The sequence below is a fragment of the Amblyraja radiata genome, chromosome 3 (genome assembly GCF_010909765.2).
Source record: "Amblyraja radiata isolate CabotCenter1 chromosome 3, sAmbRad1.1.pri, whole genome shotgun sequence".
NCBI lineage: Eukaryota > Metazoa > Chordata > Chondrichthyes > Rajiformes > Rajidae > Amblyraja > Amblyraja radiata.
This window is the reverse complement of record NC_045958.1, coordinates 75,276,396-75,291,170: the sequence shown is the minus strand read 5'-3', so window position 1 is coordinate 75,291,170 and position 14,775 is coordinate 75,276,396. Positions and strand designations below refer to the sequence as shown.

The 14,775-nt window shown below is 43.4% G+C and overlaps 1 protein-coding gene across 1 annotated transcript in view; it reads left to right on the top strand.

The window, feature by feature from the left end:
* The first annotated feature begins 7,719 nt into the window (after positions 1–7,719).
* The window catches only part of ptar1 (protein prenyltransferase alpha subunit repeat containing 1), a 29,574-nt gene continuing 22,518 nt past the window's right edge, over positions 7,720–14,775 (top strand). Inside the window, exons 1-2 of the mRNA XM_033018115.1 lie at positions 7,720–7,980; positions 8,729–8,898. Coding sequence (XP_032874006.1) covers positions 7,895–7,980; positions 8,729–8,898 — 256 coding nt within the window. The 5' untranslated portion in view covers positions 7,720–7,894. The remainder of the gene's footprint in view (positions 7,981–8,728; positions 8,899–14,775) is intronic.

The window sequence follows — 14,775 nt, the reverse complement described above, 5'->3', positions numbered from 1 at the left end:
CTTACACTTGAATGCAATATTTATGCTTTAAATTGGATTAGCTATGAATGTTTGTCTAAATTACATTCCTAATTATATTCCACAGTAGAACCAGGCTCTGATCAACAGGTGCAGCACATGAATGATCTTAGTGTATTCATGTATGGAAATCAGATTATAATCAAGCACTTGGCCCATGTTGACCAACCTGGGTCTCACTGCACACCTGGTACTACTCTTGACACTGACTCCAGTTGCATACCTTCTCTCATTCCTGACCCTGGGTCCATCCGTACACCTGGCCCCCTATTCTACCCTGATCATAGCTGCTTACCTTCTTAGTTTCCCAGTGCTGAACACTCCCATTGTCCCAGCTTTGACTGCACACCTAGTACTATTCAAGCCCTTGACTGTGGATGCACACTTGGCCTTGCTCCTAGCCCCTCTGCACTGACAATATATCTGGCCCACATATAAAGCCCTATATCTGACCCCTTGGACTTAACCTATTACGTTCAAGTCCACAGGTGCATATCTAATGCGGTAATATTTTATGGGGCATTTCACGGACCAAATTTTGTATAACATTGGCTTCCTTGTTACTGGTGAAGAAACACATCTGCGCCTTCCTCCCTCGGAACATGGACCCGTTGCAGTTCGCATACCGTCCGAACAGATCCACGGACGATGTGGTCTCCCAGGTCTTGCACGCCACTCTCTCTCATCTTGACAGCCAGAAGGGGGGCTACGTGAGGATGCTGTTCATAGACTTCAGTTCAGCCTTCAACACGATAGTCCCCACCAGACTGGCCGGGAAGCTACTGGAATTGGGGCTCAACACCTCCCTGTGTGCCTGGGTCCTGGACTTTCTCACCGCCAGGCCCCAGGTAGTCAAGATGGGAGGAAATACATCGAAGTCCCTCACCCTGAGCACAGGATCGCCCCAGGGTTGCGTCCTCAGCCCCCTATTGTACTCCCTGTACACACATGACTGTGTGGCTAGGTTCAGCTCCAACTCAATAATTAAGTTTGCTGATGACACTGTGGTGGTGGGCCTGATCTCAGACAACGATGAGAAGGCCTACCGGGAGGAGGTGGCTGATCTGGCACTCTGGTGCCAGGATAACAGCCTCCTCTTGAACATCAAAAAAACGAAGGAGCTGATCGTGGACTTTAGGAGGGCACATCATCCGAGCACGTACACACCATTGAGGATAAATGGGGATCCTGTGGATAGGGTGAGCTGTTTTAAATACCTGGGAATCCACATCTCTGAGGATATGACATGGACAGCACACGCTTAAGCACTCGTGAGTAAGGCAAGGCAGCGCCTTTACCACCTCAGGCAATTGAGGAAATTCAGTGTCTCCGAGGATCCTCCAGTGCTTCTATGCAGCGGTTGTGGAAAGCATCTTGTCTGGAAATATTACCACCTGGTTTGGGAATTGCTCTGCCCAGGACAAGAAGGCTCTGCAGAGAGTAGTGCGTTCAGCCGAACGCACTATGGGAACTTCACTAGCCCCCCTGCAGGAACTATACATCAGGAGGTGCAACTCCAGGGCCAATAAAATCATAGGAGACCCCTTCCACCCCTGCAACGGACTGTTCCAGCTGCTACGGTCAGGCAAACGCCTCCGTTGCCATGCTGTGAGAACGGAGAGGTTGAGAAGGAGTTTCTTCCCAGAGGCCATTCGGACTGTAAACTCCTATCTCACCAGGGACTAACTTTACTGAACGTTTTTCCTTCCAATATTTAATATGTAAAAGAATATGTGTGTGTTTATGATTGTGTTTATAGTTTGTTTGGTTGTTTGTTTGTTTGTCTTTTTGCACAAAGTCTGCGAGCATTGCCACTTTTCATTTCACTGCACATCTCGTATGTGTATGTGACGAATAAACTTGACTTGACTTGACTTAACATGCAAGTTACTTTGTCAAAGAAGTCATCAATTGATTGAACACGGTTTCTTATCCATAAAATAATACTCACTCAGCTGTATAAATATTCTGTTACCATTTCCTTCATTTTCCTAACAAACTGGCCTGAAGTCATTTTCACCCCCAATAATTTCAGTATTTTGCTGTCTTCCTCTCAGCTGGGACTTTTCCGAAATGCAAATTCCAATAACAATATATATTTAAGCAATAATATTTTATTTAATGTGATCTTGAGAGTACATAATATTTTCTGTGGTATTCAGAACACAACAATGATAAAAAGATCTTTGTTTTGTTTGCACCTACCAACATTCATACATTATTATATTACAGTTAATATGTACCGAGGGCAAATTTTTGTTCCAATGCTCCCCATTCCCAATTACTTTTACATTGAAGTGATTGAAATCCAAGTGAAGTTCAAATGGCATCAGAAAAATAAAACCTCCGGAATGGATGATATTCATTACGTGGTTGGTTGGAGTCAGTATCAGCACAATTACTATATTAAACTTTGAATCTTCAGATGTCCTGGTTCAAGCTAAAACGAAAGACAAATAATAACCTCCTCACACATTCCCCTGCAAGTATATCTGTCACTCCTTTAAAATATGCCCATTCTTTGAACAAACTCTTAAACATCACATCTGAATCAGTTTCCATCTGATTACACTCCTTGAGGATGTTCCTCTACGTGTTCAATTAATAAAACAACAAGATTGGGGACATTTCTATTCAACCTGTCAAAGGAATTTGGGGGGGGGGAGGGGGGGGGAGGGGTTAGAAATAGTCAGTGAGGTAAACAAACAAAATAGTTGAGTGAGAAATGACAATAGTGCTACCTTCCCAATATTTAAATGAAGGAAATAATGGGTTATCGGGGCTGTATGTTGAGACAGGCAGCCTGACACCTCACATGTCATTTTAATATTACACATATCCCATCCCCGTGGGTATTCCGGATTAATAAATTAAGGTTTTGTCAACTAATTACAAATCAGGCTAATTACAAATAAATAACATTAGCCAACTCCGAAACACGAAGCGTTGAGCATCGGGATCCAGACATCACGGACAACTGGCCTCAGTTCCCCGCTCACATCTGGCAGTGCTCTCCATCTGAACCAGGGGCCGCGGAGCGTTTTTGAAAGTGGAGCGGCTGAGTGATCACTGATAGGGTCAGAACCTTTTTTCCCAAGATGGAAATGTCAAAGACTAGACTTTAAGGTGAGCATGGTTAAGTTTAAAAGAAATGTTCTCGGCAAGTTCTTTACATGGGGAGGGGCCTAGAATGTGCTGCCAGGTGTGGTGGTGGAAGCAGATACGATAGTGAAGTTTAAGAGGCATTTAGATAGGCACATGGATGTGCAGGGAATGAGGGATATGTGTGCTGACACAGGAGATTTGGCTGAACTGGGCATCATGTGCGGCACAAGCATAGTAGGCCTAAGAGGCTGTTCCTGTGAGTACTGTTCTATGTTTTGAGGCACACTATTTTGGACAACAAAAACTCATATGTCAGGCTGTTATTCATTGATTACAGCTCGGCATTTAATACCATCTTCCCCCCCAAGCTGGTTACCAAATTCGCAGAACTGGGTCTCTGCGCATCCCTCTGCAATTGGATCCTCGACTTCCTCATCCACAGACCACAGTCTGTTCGTATTGGTGGAAATGTGTCAGACTTGATAACAATCAGCACAGGAGCACATCAAGGCTGCATGCTCAGCCCCCTGCTGTACTCACTCTATACTCATGACTGCGTAGCCGGTCATAGTGCGAACTCCATCATCAAGTTCGCTGACGACACCACTGTTGTGGGACGTATCACTGATGGGGATGAGTCCGAGTATAGATGAGAGATCGAGCAACTGTCCATATGGTGCCAGCACAATAACCTGGCCCTCAACACCAGCAAAACCAAGGAACTGATTGTGGACTTTGGAAGGAGTAGGATGGGGACCCACAGTCCCGTTTATATCAACGGGTCGATGGTTGAAAGGGTCAAGAGCTTCAAATTCCTGGGCGTGCACATCTCTGAAGATCTTTCCTGGTCCGAGAAAACTGATGCAATTATCAAGAAAGCACATCAGCGCCTCTACTTCCTGAGAAGATTACGGAGAGTCGGTTTGTCAAGGAGGACTCTCTCTAACTTCTACAGGTGCACAGTAGAGAGCATGCTGACCGGTTGCATCGTGGCTTGGTTCGGCAACTTGAGCACCCTGGAGAGGAAGCCACTACAAAAAGTAATAAACACTGCCAAGTCCATCATCGGCTCTGACCTTCCTTCCATCGAGGTGATTTATCGCAGTCGCTGCCTCAAAAAGGCTGACAGTATCATCAAAGACCCACACCATCCTGGCCACACACTCATCTCCCTGCTACCTTCAGGTAGAAGGTACAGGAGCCTGAAGACTACAACAACCAGGTTCAGGAATAGCTACAGTACTTCCCCACAGTCATCAGGCTATTAAACCTGGCTCGGACAAAACTCTAAACATTAATAACCCATTATCTGTTATTTGCACTTTATCAGTTTATTTATTCATGTGTTTTGTAGTCAATGCCTACTATGTTCTGTTGTGCTGAAGCAAAGCAAGAATTTCATTGTCCTATCAGGGACACATGACAATAAACTCACTTGACTTGACTTGCTTACCTTTGGTCTTCTTGAAGCAGATTGGAGACTCAGAATGGAGCAGGGAAAAGTTAAAGATGTCCAAGCAAATTCCTGCCAGCTGGGCTGTGCAGTTTCTGAGGTCCCAGCAGAGACTCCTACCAGGCCAATTGCTTCCCCAGGCTCACCCAGGAAGATGGACACAAAATGCTGGAGTAACTCAGCGGGACTGGCAGCATCTCTGGGGAGAAGGAATTGGTGAAGTTTCTGGTCGAGACCCTTTTTCAGACTAGAGTTAGGGGAAAGGGTAATGAGAGATATAGACTGTGATGTAGAGAGATATGGAACAAATGAATGAAAGATATGCAAAAAGTAACGATGAAAAAGGAAACAACGCCATTTAGCTGTATCCTTTATCATCTGTAAGGGATCGCAAGCTCCAAGATGGTAAGTCTACGCCGTGCCCGCGGTTGAAGCGCCGGGTCGGTCTCCAGGAAAGACCGTGCCACTCCATGATGTTAGGCCGCAGTGGGGACGGAGATACAATACGGAAAAGGTAACAGATTTTTAAAAGTTTCCCCAGCCCCCCAGTCCACAACCCCCCCGCCCATAAAACAAACCAAGGAACACTAAAACATACTCTTTAACACGTACTTAAAATACAAAAACAGAAGGACAGACAGACTGTTGGCGAGGCAACCACTTGCTGACGCCACCCGGTTTGCTGGTGAGAACGAGAAGTTGGTGCAACTTGGGTGGAGGAGGGATGGAGAGAGTGGAGGGATGCAAGGGTTACTTGAAGTTTGAGATATCAATATCATACCACTGGGCTGTAAGCTGCCCAAGCGAAATATGAGATGCTGTTCCTCCAATTTGCATTTAGCCTCACTCTGACAATGGAGGAGGCCTAGGACAGACAGTTCAGTGTGGGAATGGGAAGGGGAATTAAAGTGTTTGGCAACCGGGAGATCAGGTAAGTCCAGGCGGACTGAGTGAAAGTGTTCAGCAAAACAATCGCCAGTCTACGTTTGGTCTCGCCGATGTATAAGAGTCCACATCTTGAACATCAGATACAACAGATGAGGTTGGAGGAGGTGCGTGGACCTCTGCCTAACCTGAAAGGATTGCGGGGGTCGTTGGACAGGGTCGAGGGAGGAGGTTTAAGGACAAGTGTTGCATCTCTTGCGGTTCCAGGGGAAGGTACATGGGGATGGGGTGGTTTGGGTGGGAAAGGATGAGTTAACCCCTGCAGAGGGAACGGTCTCTGCGGAAGGCCTTCTCCAACCTCACCTACTGTATCCGTTGTTCAAGATGTAAACAGCTAACAAATTCCAGCATTTTGTGTCTATTCGGTTTAAACCAGCAGCTGCAGTTCCTTCCTATACATTCACTCTCATGAAGGTTGATCTGACGTTTGCAATGATGACCATGGCACAGGTGTCAGAGGGAAGGTAGATCAGGATTGGGGAAATAGGAGTTGCAGAAGGTCCCAACCCGAAACATCACCTATCCATGTTCTCCTGAGATGCAGCCTGACCAGTTGAGTTACTCCAGGACTCTGTGTCTTTTTTTTTCTCAGGAAAGGAACCCTTTTGTAACCTGGTGCCTTCCTGTATATGTATGTTTGCAGCTGACACAATGCTAAATGGCAGTGGGGGTGTTATTGAAGGGCTTCATGGGGTATACTCAGGCACAGTAAATCAGCAGATAGAATATAATGTGGAAAAATGTGAGGTGTTTTTTAGAAAAATTATGTACTTCTCACTGTGAGAAACTGAAAGATGATCATGTTCAAAACAAACTGGAGTCCCTGTGCATGAATGATTGATAGTTAACATGGAGGTCCGGAAGGCAATTACGACAAATAGTATGCTGATTTTTATTCCAAGTGTTTTTCAGTACAAGAGTAGAAATGCCTTGTTTCAATTTTATGGTGACCTGGTGAGACCATATCTACAATATTACACATTGCTTGAGTATCTAAAGACGGATACACTAATGATAGGATGGGGATGAAGTTCATCAGATTAACTCCTGGGAAAGCAGCTGGGTTCTAAACAGACTAGCCAGGTACCCTCATGATATAGGTGATTTCATTGAAACCTCTAAAATTGAGGTTGATATTCCACCTAGTTGGATTGTCTTGAACCAAGGATTCTAATACAGTAATACCTACTATAAAAAGGCTATTCGGATGAGAAAAACTCTTCTCCAACCAGAGTCTTTGCAATTCTCCAAGGGGGCTACGGAGCTCTATGATCTTTGGTTTGGATATTGAGGGAATTATGGGATGTGGGGAGGTGAAAATGAGGTCAAGGTTCAGTCATGATCTCATTGAATGGCAGAGTTTATAGCTCTTTGGTTTATAGTTCTTAAGTACCGTGAAGGGATCAGTGGCACGGGTGGGGGACAGTTTTGTGGCATTTGAAAAATGTATAAACTGTATTGAACAATTTGTATAGCCTCCGAAAATGTTGGATGAATTTTTTGCACGGTTCACGCATTGTATATATTTATTACTTGAATAAAGTCTATTTTGAATTTTTTTTTTTTTTTTTTAAGTGAAAAAATAATCACATTTAAGGACTCCCTCCAATGATGGCCATCGTTCACTGCAGAGAATTAAGCAACTAATAATTACACCCCCAGTAAAACAAACGTACTTGCTTTGTGGGTCAAGTGGGTCGGGAAAGAGATTCAAAACTTGTAACATTAGTGGCACGTCCGATCGCCGAGAAAAATGCACAAATTCCAGATGACAGGGCATAGCTGAGTGGGTTGAAGAATACCAGTAAATCCCCATCCCCACTGATCCCTTCTCGTTTCTGTCTCCCCTACCTCCTTACCCCATCTTCCTTCCTCTCCCTCTCCTCTCCCCCCCCCCCCCCCCGCCTTGCTTTTTAAGAGTGGGCTGTCCATGCACAAATTAAGCAACGAGTATTTTGCAACCGTACAAAAAAAAATCCCCTCTCCTTCCCCTCTTCCAGCCCACCTCCCCTCCTTCCCCACTCTTGTTTTTCAAAGAGTGGGCTGTGGTTTTGCATGCACGCACAAATTAAGCAACTAGAATTTTGGAACCTTTCCAAAAATAATGTAGCGGTGGGGAAGTTGATTTGCGAATAAAAAAACGTTTTGAAGCATTGCACATTCTGCAGAGACTGGAAGGGGTGCAATTAAGGGAGCAGCAAACTCGAGGCTGTCCCGCCGCCCATAGATCCTATTCGTTTGCTCTTGGGTGCCAAGTGAAAATTGCATTTTTGTTTGCCTGTGGGTGTTCTTTAAAAAAAATGTATTTTTCACTCTCTCTCACTCTCAGCCTTGCCCCGGAAGTATTGCAGTCGGCGAGGGGGAGTGAGGAAGATGGCAGAGTCGGAAGAGGAGGTGAAGTTTTTGGTTCAGAGGGTTGTCAAAGACATTGCCAACGCTTTCAGGAGGAACCCCAACATGTAAGCAGCAGCCGTCGCCCGTTCCCGGTCCCCGCCGGCCCAGGCGCCGACCCAAGCAAGCAGGAACCGACGGAGCAAGTTAAAAGGATGGGGTTTAATAATAATAAAAAAAGAAGCTGGGAGTGGTGGGTGGAGGAGGGGGTATTAAAGAAAAACTAGACTGGGTGAAAGAGAGCTAGGGCGGAGCATGCATTGGGGAGGAGGAAGTGAGCGAAGGGTGGGGTTGATTACAAAGACTGCAATCAGTTAAATGTGGAGAGAGGAGAGGGACAAATAAATTGCATCGTTTGTGTTCAGTTGCTTGCAGGCTGCTGGTTTATAGGCCGTCTGTGTACAATGCAGTTTCCTGTTCTATGGCTTGTGAAGCTCAAGAAAGGGGGTTAAAAAGAAAAGACCCCTTCCTTGTTGCACCAGTGCCCCAACCCTACTGTTGTTAAATGAATTCTATGGGGTTCCTGTAATTCAGGTTTAATGCTTCATTACAGCTACCCGCTTTCCTGCAATTGGAAGTCGTGGATGCATTTCAATGCCTGTGTGTTTTGGCCTATGCTGATATTGACTTTCTGTTGGTGTTTTGATGTATTTTCACATCGGTGAATTTGTGGTATTTGAATTTACAGTGGGTATGAATATTTGCAAAGACTCCAATTTAGCAAATAAATGTAAAGGTGTCCTTAAAATTCTATTGTGCTATGGCTCCAGTGTGAACGTGGGGTGATTTGCTTTCTCCCATGTTTTCTGTTTGCAGTGATGAGATTGGATTGATTCCATGCCTTGAAGCCAGGTACAACCGGAGTCCTGTAGTACTGGTGGAAAATAAACTTGGTCTAGAAAGCTGGTGCGTTAAACTACTCTTGCCCTTCGTTCATAGTAAACTTGTTCTCTACAGGCAGAGAAAACTGTGGTTAGACAGGGATGGTAAGTGGCAGATATTTTGTATTAAATGTTGACGTAGACATTACCATCAAAGAATAAAACTAATATTCCTCTGAATTGTCTAACCTCTGTGTAGAGTGGGATTACAACTATTTGAGTTTGTCTAATTCTTTTAATATAGTATAACATAGCAAGGCATTACTTGAAATGCATTATCAAACAAAGCGTGACACCAGTGAACAGATGGCAAAGTGTGATAGAGCTTGAAGGAGGTGCTTGAGAGAGGCAGAGACGTTTATGGAGGGAATTTCAACGTTTAGGGCTTAAGCTTGTGAGGTCATAGAGATGTGCAGGACAGAAATGGGCCCTTTGGCCCACCATGCCTGTGTTGACCTTTTTGCCCCTATACACTAATCCAATTTTCCTATATTAGAAATATATTTGCATTCACTGACAGTGTGTTCCTGACACTGTGTCGTTTAAAAAAATCCCCTTTAAAACAAATTATTTTCACCTTAAACATATCCCTTGTGTTTGATACCCCAACCGTTGGTATAAGATTATAACTAAGGTCAATTGGCTGCCTTTCATGAAACAATTTAAGAACAGGTACTGGGGATGCACAAGAGGCCAAAGGTATGGTTTAAAGATTTTGAAGCATTGTTGTCTTGAGGAGATTGGAGAAATGGAGGTGACCATAATAATTGGAGCAGTGCATTTTAAAGATCTTTTTGGTTTATGCGGCTGGAGGCAGTTGCCTAGATGGAGGAAAGCATTTAAGTTTTACCTGATATTCTTGGGTCACGAGTCCAGTCCAGGGCATGGTTCATATGGATGTGACTGACTGCCCAGAAATAGGTGGCATCATCTTCTTTCATCTTGGCCTACTAGCTTTGCCTACCATACGGGAACAGCTCATTGTCTAAGCTTTACATTGTTCTGTGCTGATTTCTATTCTATTGCTCATTCTGTTTACAAAATGTCACTACGCATGTCTTTGCATCAGGTTTCATCTATCCATCAATGCTACTCTGATCCATGTATTCACATGTGGGCCAATTCCCCATTCATATTTTCTGTTCAACTCTTGTGGCAAGCAGGTGGTTGGTCAGCGCTTGAGGCAGTATTATTTCTAAATGTGTTTGGGCCTTGAGGAAGGCTTCGTGGGGAGCAACTTTTGCGCTGAAGTCATGGTCGTAATGTCTGAAGAAGGTTCTCGACCGGAAATACCACCCATTCCTTCTCTCCAGCGATGCGGCCGGTCCCGCTGAGTTACTCCAGCATTTTGTGTCTACCTTGTCGTAATGTATGAACTCCAGTTATTGTACACATAGTAACCCCCACAAACAGAAATGGGCCCTTTGGCCCACCCATGCCTGTGTTGACCCCCACAAACAGTTGTGCGATGCTGAGCAGTTTAAGAAGGAACTGCAGATGCTGGAAAAACCGAAGGTAGATAAAAATGCTGGAGAAACTCAGTGGGTGAGGCAGCATCTATGGAACGAAGGAATATGTGACATTTCGGGTCTGAAGAAGGATCTCGACCCAAAATGTCACCTATTCCTTCGCTCCATAGATGTTGCCTCACCCGCTGAGTTTCTCCAGCATTTTTATCTACCTTGTGATGCTGAGCTGATCATTTGTCCGAAGAAGGGTTACGACCTGAAACGTCACTTGTTCCTTTTCTGTTGTTTGACCAGCTGAGTTACTCTAGCGCTTTGTGTCTATCTTCAGTATAAACCAGCATCCTCGGTTTCTTCCTACACATGTTTTAATCGTGTTGACTGTAGGATAAATGTTTGCCTGGACCCGGGTTAGACTTTCCTGCTCTTTTTCAAAACAACATTGCATCCAGATGATTAAACTCTCTTCGGCTCAATCGTTTGCCTGAAGGATGGGGCGTTGAGCAGTGTGCGTCTCCCTCGGTACCATCTGGATTTTTGTGCACTGGTGTGGGTCCTGAACCAACAACCTTATTCAGTAGGTGTGTTGAACCCTCTGAGTTATGGATATGTAAATATCTGCCGCATTTCAAGCCGCTCCTATTGGCCAGTTATCATGTTCCAACTTTTTTTAAAATGTTTTTATTAATATCAACATAAAATTTTAAAGGAAAGAGTTAATTTCATGGAGCCATATGTGTAGGTTTTAATGTTGTCCAAACGAAGTACAGTTTTGTTAGTTTTGTGGCTGTGAACAGTAATTCCACATAATTTGTTCAAAAACAATTATCTTTTATTGAATAGGATCTCTTTTGTACCAATGAAGTTTATGAAAGAACCAACTGTTCGTAACATTTTCACCCACCCAGTCCCCAGTGAGTCCCGTTTTAATTAAGTTCGCTGGTGCTCATCAGGAACTATTTGAACAAGTGGGGCTTGTTCCTGACGTAAGACTTAATGGCTTGATGATGGCTTCTTTCCTCTTAAGTTAATATCTTGTCTTTAAGGAGCATGCAGCTATCAAGACTGTTGTGAGCTCCGATGACTCTTGCTCCTGTTCCTTTGTTTTAATTTATCCACTTCCTCCCAATTACTGAACCAATTTTTGCTCCACCTGCTCCTGCAATTATTTGGCATATGTCTCGTATTACTCAGATTTCTGTGGCATAGAAGGACACCATTTATTTCCCTGTGGTTTCTTTTCCTCTCTCTGGCGCATCCATTTCGTCCTGATTACCCAATCACCCTGCTACACCCCGGGTCATTTACAATCAGCAAGTATCTTGCCAACTAGGAAGTCTTTGCGTGAGGAAGGAAATGGGAGCACATGGGGGAAACCCTACACTGTCACATGGGAATCATGCAAACTCCACGCACGCAGAGCAGGATTAAACCTGGTTTGATGCTTTGTAACTTTCCCAGCTGCAGTAGTTATTGTTCTCGCTTCTGAGTCGAAAAATTGTGTTCAAATTCCTATCTCTCTATTTTGTTTCCTTCATTCTGTTTCCAAAATGCCTGATGCTCATTTTCCTAGGATCCATCTATCCATCGGCCATTGCAACAACCCATGCTGATGATGCAGTATCGAGAGGAGGCAGCACTGAAAAAGTTTCTATCTTGTGGATGATGTGTTTAATGTGATGAGATGGTTAACATCTTGGTTGAATGCATGAGAGCCAATTGCAATATTTTTTAATGTATGAGCATTCTTCCCATTGTCCTGAAAAGATTTACCCCACAAATATCATTAGTTTAAAAATACAAACATTCTGGTTGACTGCCACAGAGCTTAGTACAAAATGATTGCAACTTCTCCAGCATTATAGCATATCAACTCTTGTTCATTGGTTGTGAAAGTACTATATTAGTAAAGGTTCTTCATGTTGTAGGTGCACTCTGTGCTACAAATTAATTAAATATCTAGAATTTGAAACGGCAGGAATCAGTAGCAGTGGCCATGAAGCTATCAGACTATTTTTAAACGCCAGTCTGATGCACCAATTTCTCTCTCAAAAGAGATCTGCCATCCTCCTTTTCTGTCCCATTTGTAATTCCCAAACCAGAGGAATAGTGGTTGCCTGTTGACTTCCCTGACAAATGGGCCAGGGTAATTTCCTCTTCATGACAAATGTATATTTAAACTAAAGCATTAATGATCCCAACTCTCTGCCAATGCAGCCCTTTGACCTGTACAATCTTTTGCTTTAAAAAAAAAAAGGAATAATTAGTGCACTTTACATAGGAATGAGCTGGATTTGTGCAATGTATCTATTGATTTTTTGTACAGTACTATATTAGAATTGACTCCAATCAAATATTGATGGTTTTGATAATCTGCCATAATCTACTCTCTTTAGTCAGATGGTGGTGAATCTGTGGAATTCATTGCCACAGAAGGCTGTGGAGGCCAAGTCAATGGATTTTTTTTTTGTTAAGTTGGTGATTGACAGATTCTTGTTTAGTACGGGTGTTGTGGGTTATGGGGAGCAGGCAGAAAAATGAAATTGAGAGGGAAAGGTAGATCAGTTGTGATTGAATGGCAGAGTAGACTTGATGAGCTGAATGGCATAATTCTGCTCATAACATAATCATTCTCAGTAGCTATGGAGTGAGGGAAAGTGCTTTAAGGTCAATACTCTTGAGTCTTCACCTTTCATAATAGTTTTACCCAGAATCAAACTGAGCAGCTTATCAAATGTGTAGGAAGTTGTTAAGAGTCCTTAACATGTGGAAGAAATAGTTTCCTCCAATCATGAGTATAAATTCTTCCCTGACCTTCCCTCCTTGTCCACGTGTACAATGGTGGTGCAGGGGTCAAGTTCACCAGCTAGTAATCTGGACATCTGGATAAGCAATCTAGCGAATTGAGTTCAAACCTCACGGACGCAGAATTAAAAATTCCAAATTCCAGGTTATGAGTTTATTTTTTTAAAGAGAAGCTCACTAATGAAATCGTTTATATATTTTTTTTAATTTAAAAAAGGTATCGATTGCCAGTGAAAATGGTAGTGTGTTTCACTCGTGTCCTTCGGGGGAGGAAATATGCCATCCATGTCAGTCTGATTCTTTTGTGAATCCAGAGTAGGCTGGGACTCTATTCCTTGGAGGATGAGGGGTGATCTTTTAGGAGGGTATAAACTCATGAGAGGAATAGATCGGGTCGATGCACGGTCTCTTGCCCAGAGTAGGGTAATTGAAGACCAGAGGACATAGGTTTAAGGTGATGGGGAAAAGATTTAATAGGAATCTGAGGGGTAACTTTTTCACACAAAGGGTGGTGGATGTATGGAGCAAGCTGCCAGAGGAGGTAGTTGAGACTGGGACTATCCCAACATTTAAGAAGCAGTTAGACAGGAACATGGATAGGACGGGTTTGCAGGAATATGAACCAAATGCTCGCAGGTGGGACGTGTAGCTGGGACATGTTGGCCGGTGTGGGCAAGTTCGGCCGAAGGGCCTGTTTCCACACTATCATTCTATGATTATCTCTTAAATGCCCTTTGACTATAACCTAGCAAGCAACGTGGTTGTACTGTTATCACCATGCTCTGTCAGCCTGCAGTGGTTTGAGAAGGCTGTTTATCACATCTTCCCAAGGGCAGCAGGTGCAGGCCTTGCCTGGGCTACGCAGATCCTGAAAGATACAGACAAGAAGATAAGTTAGTTGTACTGTTGACATGTGGAAATGAGTGTGCATTTCACCGCAACAGTCAGGAAGTGTAGATTTGGTTGTTTAAAATAATCTACAGATACATGATAGAATGTCAGGGTTCCACACATAGCTCAGAAATGAAGCAACATAGAAGTCTGAATGTTTTCATGCAAGTTGCACTCCTTATGTGTTTTTTTCTAAAATCCCTATAGGTAGCCGTCCACAGCCTAAAAGGGACCCATTTTAATTTTTCCACTTGATTTTTTTTTTCTTTTTTTCTCCCCAGATCTATTTATGCAATTCTTTGCTGAGAATTTCTTGAGTTGGTTGTTTTGAAATCGGGTTTGTGTCGCAATTCAAAGTTATATCCAGCACTACCTTGCGGTAAACAATGAGATATAGAACATCCCAAGAATGACGTGTTACTCGTGCTGAGCTCAGAAACAAAATAACCTAGAAACCTGAAATTCTGCACCCGTTGGATGTGTGCTACATTCTTTGTTTCTCTAAAACCCCTGATAGGAAGTTTCTCCAAAGCCCAAAAGCAGCCTAATCTTAGCTTTTCCATTCAAATTTGATAGACTTTTTTCAAATCTATTTTTCAGCTGCTAAATATTTGGGTGGACCGTTGTTCCAACCTATTTTATAGAAGTGCCAAAGATGTGCTTTGCATACTGTTACAGAGGCCAAGGAGTCACTTTGTGGATACTTTCGTTGAATGACGGGGAAAAAACTTTCCCTATTAATTTTCCTTTTGACTAAAGTTCAAAGACAAAAATAATTGCCCAGGCTGTGGCATAGTCAGCCAGTGCTTCACCACCATGG